Source organism: Lycium barbarum, chromosome 3 (genome assembly GCF_019175385.1).
Source record: "Lycium barbarum isolate Lr01 chromosome 3, ASM1917538v2, whole genome shotgun sequence".
NCBI classification, from domain to species: Eukaryota; Viridiplantae; Streptophyta; class Magnoliopsida; order Solanales; family Solanaceae; genus Lycium; species Lycium barbarum.
This window is the reverse complement of record NC_083339.1, coordinates 121,213,022-121,223,243: the sequence shown is the minus strand read 5'-3', so window position 1 is coordinate 121,223,243 and position 10,222 is coordinate 121,213,022. Positions and strand designations below refer to the sequence as shown.

General features: G+C 39.2%; 1 protein-coding gene across 1 annotated transcript; it reads left to right on the top strand.

Annotated features, from left to right (window-relative positions):
• The first annotated feature begins 5,857 nt into the window (after positions 1–5,857).
• On the top strand, positions 5,858–9,078 carry LOC132632114 (histone-lysine N-methyltransferase ATXR6). The gene is made up of 6 exons (XM_060347946.1): positions 5,858–6,227; positions 6,858–6,944; positions 7,049–7,278; positions 7,727–7,827; positions 7,932–8,144; positions 8,497–9,078. The coding sequence occupies exons 1-6, from the start codon at positions 5,960–5,962 to the stop codon at positions 8,654–8,656; spliced, it is 1,059 nt and encodes a 352-aa protein (XP_060203929.1). The 5' UTR covers positions 5,858–5,959; the 3' UTR covers positions 8,657–9,078.
• The last annotated feature ends 1,144 nt before the right edge of the window (positions 9,079–10,222 follow it).

Sequence of the window (10,222 nt, the reverse complement as noted above, 5' to 3'; positions counted from 1 at the left end):
AGATTTGAGATTTAATAGCTGTTCTAGGCTTATATTTGATATCATATCTGCTAATCTCTACGGCCCATTTGGTCAACTTACCCGATAACTTCGGTTTATGCATGACATTTTTAACGGGTAAGTAGTTACTACACATATGGGATGGCATTGAAAGTAAGGTTTTAGCTTTCTCGAAGTACTCACCAATGCCAAAGCTAGATTTTCGAGGTACGAATAATGGATCTCCGCATCTCCTAATGTCCTACTCACATAATAGATTGAAAATTGCGTACCTGCTTCCTCTCGGATCAGAACGCCGCTTACCTCCACCTCGGATACTGCTAAGTATAGAAATAGTTGTTCATCTGCCTTCAGTGTGTGTAGAAAGGGCGGGCTAGACAAGTATTGCTTCAATTCTTGCAAGGCCTTTTGGAATTCCGGTGTCCAAACGAAGTCATTATTCTTTATTAACAGGGAGAAGAAACTGTGACTTTTATTTGATGACCTCGAGATGAACCTTAGAGCTGTTATCCTTCCGGTTAGTCTTTGTACTCCCTTGACATTGTTTACAATTTTGATGTCCTCAATGGCTTTGATTTTGTCCTGATTAATTTCAATTCCTCGGTTTGATACCATAAAGCCCAAAAATTTACCGAATCGAACTCCGAAAGCACACTTCTCCGGGTTTAGCTTCATGTTGAATTTACGGAGTACATCGAAGGTATCCTGCAAATGTTTTAAATGGCCCTCTGTTTCCAGGGACTTGACTAATATGTCATCAATGTAAACTTCCATTATTTTACCTATCTGTTATTCGAACATTCAGTTAACTAGGCGTTGGTAAGTTGCTCCGATTTTTTTTAACCCGAATGACATGACATTGTAACAATAAGTCCCATATCGGGTAATAAAAGAATTTTCTCTTGATCCTCCGGGTTCATCCGGATCAGGTTGTACCCGGAGTAAGCATCAAGGAAACTTAACATCTCATGCCCGGCTGTCGCATCAATCATTCTATCGATGTGAGGCATAAGGAACGAATCCTTTGGGCATGCTTTGTTTAGATCTTTATAATCAACGCATATTTTAAATTTGTTACCTTTCTTCGGCACCACAACGACGTTAGCTAGCCAGTCCGCATATTTTACCTCTCGGATAGAACCAATTTTCAAAAGCTTCGTTACCTCATCTTTGATGAAGGCATGTTTGGCCTCTGCCATCGGTCTTCTTTTCTGCTTTACCGGAATAAATTTTCTATCGAGGCTGAGCTTATATGTTGTTACTTCTGGTGGTACACCTGTCATGTCTATATGGAACCACGCAAAACAATCGGCATTAGCTTGAAGAAATTTAATTAATTTTCTCCTGAGCTCCGAGCTTAACCCCGTGCCTAGGTATACCTTTCTATTTGGAAAATGCATAAATAAGATGATATGTTCCAACTCTTTCACGGTAGATTTGGTTGCATCCGAATCATTCGGTAATACGAACAACTTGGGCATACCGAAATCATCCTCTTTACTACCCAGGTCCGTTTTCTTCTGCTCCCCTTTCGAGCCCGCATTCTTTAATTGCTATTTGGTGTTCTTATCTTTATTTGGCTCGTTATCTCTTTGAACTGGTTTCTTTGAAACAAAAGGAGCTTCTTCGACCGCGAACATTTCCCTTGCTGCGGGTTGCTCGCCACGGACAGTTTTTATCCCTTCCAGGGTGGGAAACTTCAACATTTGGTGTAATGTCGATATTACTGCCCTCATGCTGTGAATCCATGGTCTGCCAAGTAAAGCATTGCATTTCATATCCCCTTCGATGACGTAGAACACTGTCTGCTGTATAGTCCCGTCAATGTTGACCGACAAAGAGATTTCTCCCTTCGTAGTTTCACTTGCCATATTGAATCCACTAAGCACCCGAGCTACCGGAACGATCTAGTCCAGTAATTTTAGTTGCTCCACCACTCTCCATCGGATAATGTTGGCCGAACTACCTGGGTCAATCAAAATACGTTTAACCTGAGATTTTAAGAAAAGAATTGAAATTATCAATGCATCATTGTATGGCTGAATGATGCCTTCTGCATCCTCGTCGTTGAAGGAGATGGAACCCTCGGGCGTGTAATCCCGGGTCCGTTTTTCTCGTACAATCGAGACCTTTGTTCTTTTCATCACCGGTCCTCATGGTGCATCCGTTCCTCCGATTATCATATTGATCACATGTTATGGTTCCACGGGCTCGGCCCCCTTATGATTTTCCCTTCCTTTATAATGGCTTTTGGCTCGCTCACTCAAGAATTCTCGAAGATAACAATTTTTCATCAACCGAGCCACCTCTTCCCTTAGTTGGCGACAGTCCTCGGTCCATGACCATGAGTCTCCCGGTACTCACACATCACGTTCAGATCAATTTGACCTGGGTCGAATCTCAATAATCTTGGCCATCTGGCTTCTGTGATACGACCGATAGCCGAGACAAGGTATGATGTGTTGATGTTGAAGTTGTACTCTGATAACCTCGGTATATCTCCATTGTTGACCGAACTACCGCCATCACTTTTAAATAACAACCCTTGAATGTTTGACCCACGGTCAGTTCGTTTATCGCCTTTACTCGAGAGATGGCTGGGGCCGCTTCTTGTTTTATCCGACCTAAAACTGGATTTCTCCAATTGAGACTATGGTCAATATATTTCCCTCGATGGCCGTGACTCCAATTCATTATTTCTCCTCGACCTTTCAGAATTTTTGCTTCCATTTACTGGACCCGGGGGGAGATCAAGTTGATCATCTTCTACCCGAATCTTGGACTCGTACCTGTTATGGACATCGCCCAAGTTACTGCCTTGTGTTCCAACAAGTTCTCCTTAAATTTGAATGAGGCAGTTGAGCTTCGAGGATTGAGCTCCTTAGTGAAAGCTTGTGCCGCCCATTCTTCCGAGACCGGGGGAAGTTCCATCCGTTCCCTTTGGAACCGATTCACAAATTCACGTAGCAGCTCATTATCCCTTTGGGCAATCCTAAAAATATCCGCCTTTCTGGCCTGTACCTTCTTGGCCCCGGCATGGGATTTAATAAACGCATCTGCGAGCATCTCGAAGGAAGTGATGGAATGCTCGGGCAGATGGTCGTATTAAGTCAATGCCCATTTGGACAGTGTTTCACCAAACTTTTTCAGCAATACCGACTCTATTTCATCCTCTTCAACATCGTTGCCTTTTATGGCACAAGTGTACGAGGTCACGTGCTCCTACGGGTCTGTGGTCCCATCATACTTTGGAATATTCGGCATCTTGAACCTCTTCGGGATTAACTTTGGGGTCGCACTCGGAGGGAAAGGCCTTTGAATGTATCTCTTTGAATCCGGTACCTTCAAGATCGGGGGTGTTCACGGGATCTGATTCACACGAGAGTTATATGTTTCCACTCCTTTCTCCGTTGAATCAACCCGCTTTGCCAAAGTCTTGAGCATCTTTAAAACCTCAGTAGATGAACTAGCTCCGGATCCGTTGCTCTTGACTATCCTTGCTTCCTCCCGCCTTGGTTCGGTAACCCCTTTTGGCTTTGCTGAAGCTGCTCTGTCGTCTTTGCTCTGAAGTTGAGCTATGGCAACCCCTTGTTCGGCTATGGCGGTCCCTGGTTCCTGCAACATTTCAAATATTAAACATAAGTTATTCTCATTTGGCATATTCGGTGTTTTCCGGCCTTGATCCCGAGACAAAGTAATTGAGTTATGAGTATTCAAAGGATCTGTAGCCGGAAGGGCGGCATTTTCCTGATTGACGGTATTCTGCCGGTTGAGGTCTTCTCTCGAGTTGACAGCATTTGGGTCGGCTGGATCCGCAGGTGGGTTTCGTAACCCGTTGTTGTTCTCGTTTTCAGCAACTATCTCGTTGTTGCTCACATGACCGGAGTGACCGCTGCTTGCTATTTCGTACGTTTTCTGTGCAAATCTGCAAATTCTTCAAACAGTAAGTGAAAAAAGAAGTAGCAAAGATTAAACCACCTCTATTATCCTAGGCCCCACGGTGGGCGCCAAACTGTTTCCCCCCAAATAGTGGATAATAATTAAATTTGTAAGTGGTGCATAGGATATGTGGTTAGATTTAATAATAATGTAAGATAGTACCGAGTAGACAATGTTATAAATTAATAAGTAATGGCAATAGAAACTAGAGAGGAAAGAGTTATCCAATGTTGTGTGTTAGTCTGGTGTGGAATGAACTTCCTTTAACCGGGCCAAATTACTTGAAGATATTATTCTGATCCTCAGCTGATTACAATTTTGTGAATAGTGAAAAAGCTAACCTAAAAAAGGAAGGGATTGCCCTCTATTTATAGGTAATAATAGATGGGCCTTAATACAATGCCAAAAAAGTCTTTCTAGAAAAACCCTAAAATGGATAAGGCTGTCCGTACGGTCTGACACCGTATCGTTGTCAGTGCAGATGGCGAAACTATTTAGTGACGCGTGGCCGCTCCACAACTAATTATTCGGTCCTACATCGAATACGCTAATTTGCGTTCGGATATACTGTGCCCGGTAAAATACCTTCAATGCTGAAGCAGAGTTGAACGCGTTCATACCCATTCGGCCCTGTCGTTTTACTCCGGTCCCACTAGATGCAAGTTGATCCGATTTTTACCGTATACATATACGCAATCAATCTTCGAGCTTCAAGAGATCCGCAACAAAAACTGAAACACTACCAATTCAACACCAATCTCACATGATAGTTCCCAAATGTATATAGTTTTAAACTGTTTCCTCTTTTGTTTATGTATAGTCACGACTTTGTTAGAAAAGGTTAAGTGTTAGAGACGGGGCAATTCGCAGTAATGCCCTTATTTTGGGGTGGTCTTTAATTTTTGCCAATCAAAATGAAAGTATTTCACTTTTGCCCTTTGCCCAAAACCTCAGGGTTTCGGATTCGAACCCTTGCTCAGGCGAAAAAAAAAATCACTAGGCAGAAGTTGCCCACAAACTCTGCCTCATCGGGCATAGTTTGCTAATTTGCCTGATGGGGTAGTGTTTGCCTGCAAACTATGCCTTAAGGTTTGCAGGCAAACTATGCCGTAGCAAACTCTACCTGATAAGATATAGTTTGCAAGAAACTTTGCCCCATCAGGCATGCAAACTTTGCCCCATTAGTATAAGTGTTAGTTTGCAATCATCTGTCATAATCCCATAGTAGTCCTCTGCATTGAAGATAACTATCTTGATCTGCAAGGTAGTTAGGTTATATTATACTAATGTGCATACGAGCCAAAATTAAATATGTTCGTTCGTACACTATACTTAAACAACAGCTTAACAAATCCCTCAATTAGATAGTTATACGAACCAACATGGGTACAAGATAGTCATACACTTATGCCTTAATTTTGCCTTCAGAACTTTCCCTTAAGGCAGAATTTTACGTTCAGACAAATTATGCCTTAAGGCAGAGTTTTGAAGACAAAATTCTGCCTTGCGAATTCAAATCTCTGTCTTGCGATTTTTTTTTTTTTTTACTGAGCTGGAATTCGAACCCAGAACCTCGGGGTATTAGGCGAAGGGTAAAAATTAAAGACTACCAATTTGAGGGGAAAAAATTAAAGACCGCCCCAAAGGAAGGACAATCCGCGCAAAAAAAATATTAGAGACGAGTAGTGTTGAGCAGGAGGGCTGGGTTCAAAGCCTTACTTGTTTTGTAATGCTCACTTTGGTAATGAAATAAAGCCCACCAGTTAACCCACTATCTCGTTGGGCTACCTTTAGCAACAGTGGCATGGGCCCAAAAGGCCTTAATCAGCAGTGCACTGTACCCCATGACCCGCGTAACATTTTTGGCGCTAATCTGTGTTTTCCCGCGAACAGTAAAGAGCGCGGGAAAAATTGATTCCTCCTAGGTTATTTCAACAGTCGAGAAAATTAGACAGCCCTACTAAAATCCCAATCCATTTCCTCTATTGTAACTAACATTATCAAATTTTCATTTTCAACAATGGTTTCTTCAACAACAGTTGTTTCAAGGAGAAGAACCCAAGCTCTAAGACCCGCAAGAAATAAGTCCAAATCTAGGAAAATTGTGGAAGATGAATTAAGTGATACGTTATGTGAGAAATGTGGATCTGGAAATTACCCAGCTCAGCTTTTGCTTTGCGACAAATGTGACAGTGGATTTCATCTGTTTTGCTTAAGGCCCATTCTTCCATCTGTGCCTAAAGGCTCTTGGTTTTGCCCCTCTTGTGATGACAACCAAAATCTGACAAGTATGTTCACGAATTTTCATTTTTCATTCGTTAGCATTTTCCTTCTTTTTTTTTTTTTAAATCTTATTTGGTTGTTTTCAACTTTGCTAGATTGAAGTTTGATGTTGGTTGCCTAATCTTTCGTTGTTTGGTGATATGGGTTTTATAGCCTAATATTGTTTGGCTTAAGTAGAGTGAATTTCATCTATTTGATTTCTTGGTATCTAAAATTATGAGTTGACTAATTGATTTCAGAAATTGGTCAGCAAAGCAACTCCCATTGTTGAGAAAAATGTTAATAACCTCTATTGTTAGAACATCCCATTATTGATATTGGAGTAGAAGGGTCCAAATGAAGTGAAATGGAGATGGATGATTCTTATAGCTTTCCCAATTCCCAACTTGTTTGGAATTAAGATGTAATAGTAGTACTATTTATTAATACGAAGTAGTAGTGTTGAACAGAAAATAAGTTGGACAGAAATGATCATCACTGTTTTACAATGCCCTGGTCTCTGCACATGATTATTAAGATTAAATTTGGTACATGTAACAAAATGTGGTCTTCCTTTAAGGAAATAAGGGGGATCCAATGCTTGCTCATACCTAATTTATTAGTGATTGATAAGGTGCTCTTTATCTAATGTGCAGAATTTCCTCTTGTACAAACAAAGATAGTTGATTTTTTCCGGATTCAGAGACCATCAAGCTCAACTAATGAGCTTACTCCGGGCAAAGGTAATTTTTTTTTTTTGAAGAAAGTATCTAATTTATTTGCTCTTAATACTTGAGATCTGATGTGTTGCTTTGTTTTTTGGTTGTTTTTTTTTTTTTTTTGTTAGATTGCCAGAAAAAAAGAAAGCGTAGTAGTAGCTTGGTAAGAACAAAGAAGAGAAGAAGATTATTGCCCTTCAATCCTACTAAGGATCCTACTCGGAGATTGGAACAAATGACATCTCTTGCTACTGCCTTGTTAGCAGCTGGAGCAGAATTTAGTAATGAGCTTACTTATATGGCAGGCATGGCCCCACGATCAGCTAATCATGCAGCACTTGAGCGAGAGGGAATGCAGGTAACATTAAAGAATAAATCTTTAACATTTTAATTGATCAAATGTGTCAGATTTAATCAGACTGGCATGCCAATGCTGAATATGATTCTTAAGAGGGACAATCCTCTAATATCACATGATTCATTTGGCTGACCTCAATTAACTAGACTGAGTATGCTTGATTGACTGAGGGGGAATCCAGAATGTTGCTTGCCATATAACCAGGTTTTTCTATGAAAAGAGTTGAAGTGGCTTACATGGCATGTACCTTTTGTGCGATGCTCAAAATTTTCAAAAGATAATATTTAGCAACTTCGTATGCCCACTGCAGAAAGGATAAAACTACAAAAAGAGAAATTGTGGAAAGATTTTTAATTTCTTTGTATTTAGAAAAAAAACTCAAGTTCTTTAGCATGAACTTTGAATTGCCTATTTTTCAAATCTTAAGGCTTCTGTTATTAAACTCCAGGTGTTATCGAAAGAAGATACAGAAACTTTACATTTGTGCAAGAACATGATGAAGCAGGGTGAATGGCCACCGCTCATGGTTGTTTTTGATCCCAAAGAGGGGTATGTATTTGAACACTACTTTGCTCTCCTTATTCACAAATTATCATTTTTTGTTAATTTCAATATGGGATTCTTCATTTATCTATTTGTTTTCATTTTGTCAGATTTACTGTTGAAGCAGATGTGTTCATAAGAGACTGGACAATAATTACAGAGTATGTTGGAGATGTTGATTACCTGAAGAATCGTGAAGATGATGATGGAGATAGCATGATGACTCTTTTAAGTACTAATGATCCTTCAAAGAACCTTGTGATTTGTCCTGATAAGCGCAGTAATATTGCTCGTTTCATCAATGGGATAAACAATCATACTCCGTATGTTCATCTCCATCAAACATTTGTGTGCTTTTTGAACTTACTATGATATCTCATGTTTATAAATCATATCAATCACACATCATCACTCAGTCCAGCATCCAGGTGTTCTTTCTGGTGGAATGAAACTGACCTTTTCGTTACAAAATTATACAAAGTACTTGTCTTTGAATATGGAGAACTTAAATTTTATAGCAATTCATAATGTTGCAAGCAGTTTAATCTAAAACTGGAGGCATAAGTTAACCATAAGCATGCTAGTGTTAAATTCAAGTATCCCTCGTATATGCATCGTGTTGTTTTTTCTTTTCTTTTGAAGAGTTATCAATGGTATATATTTCTTCTAATGCAGTGATGGGAAGAGGAAGCGGAATGTGAAGTGTGTGAGATTTGATGTTGATGGTGAATCCCGAGTTTTATTGATCGCAAGCAGAGACATTCGAAAGGGAGAGAGGCTATATTATGATTATAATGGTTATGAAAACGAATATCCAACAGAGCACTTTGTTTGACCTCATAGGATCCAAAAATCTGTTAACTGATTTGTCCAGATTTTGTTTCTAAACTTTTTGATTTATTGATCTGCGGTGCCATGTAAACACAAGGGCAAGGTGGAGGGGTATAGGGGAAGGATTGTCTTGGGTGCACCAAATGTAAAGGATTCCTTGTTTTTGGTCTAATGATCCATTCTCACATTATTCAAGATATTTTGTGGCCTCATTAACTTGACAAGTCGAGAAAGCTTTTGTGTACAAATATTAGCTACCATTTGATTCATTTTGTAATTTCTGCAAGTTAATCTACTGATTTGTCTTGGTCCTGGTGTTCTCATAAGATGCTGATCGTTTTGTAACTCAGAAGTTCCTTAAGCTCTCCAAGCAGAAATTCTATTGTTGAACTTTAACATTTTGATTAATATCATAGACTTGTTGAATACACCACAAGTTTCATCTCTACTTAGAGCCTGTTTGGATTGGCTTATAAGTTGGCTTATAAGCTGTTTTTAGCTTTTTTGAGTGTTTGGCTGACCAGCTTAAAGTCATTTTGTGTTTAAAATAAGTTCAAAAAAATAATTGAGTCCATTTGACTTAACTTATCTAAAGCAGCTTATAAGCTGAAAACAACTTATAAGCCAAAAAAAATAAGTTGGACTACCCAACTTATTTTTTTTGGCTTATAAGCTGTTTTCAGCTTAAAGGCATAAGCCCATCCAAACAGGCTCTTAGTATTGTTTCATCTGAACAACTGAACAATCATTGCAGCCATCTTTTTGTGAAGCTTAAAGTTAGACATGTCAAGCATATGCATAGACATGCTTCTGGTTAAATGCCCATGTAATTGGTTTTGTGGCCTGGTTCTTATTGTTTTTTCGTCCTTGTGACATCAAAGTGGTTCTCCAGTGAATACATGAGGTGCATCAGTAAAAGAATTCATTCCATGTTGAGAAGGAGAGAATTCTTCTCTTAAGAGTTCCTTTAGTTCTTGCAACATTTCTCGGGCAGATATACTGCATTACCGGACCAGATCTTTTCCGTGCTGTCTTCATCAACCAACTTATACATTCTGTGCACATGACTTGCCCTTTATATTAGTTTTAAGATTCATTTACGTGGGGTTATTGATTTATATTTTGATTTATGTTTTATATTTATAAACAGCAATAGAAACTGTTGTATTATATGACTTATCCTATTTTTGTAAGTTGTTAGTTCATGACTTCATTCTAAGTTACAGTTGATTCTTAGTAACCTGACATTGTAAAACTTTTTTGTGTAGGGGATAAAATTCATAAATGGCCATTGTTATGCAGTTTCAATACTTTTAGAGAGTGGTTATTTTTCAAAGATAGGGCCGAAAAGTCTTTAGTGGACATCATTTCTACAGGCAGATTGAGGTTCTGAATTGTGACATCTAATCCATCTTCCCCTTTTTAGACTTGAATGGGCTTTCAAGCCCAGAATGAGTCTGAAACTTTTGTAAAACTCCAAGTGCATGGAGCCCAATTGATTGCAAAACAATTTGATTCTTTGGAAAAATTCACCAGATCCAAGACAAGTACTGGGCAAAATGTACCAGGA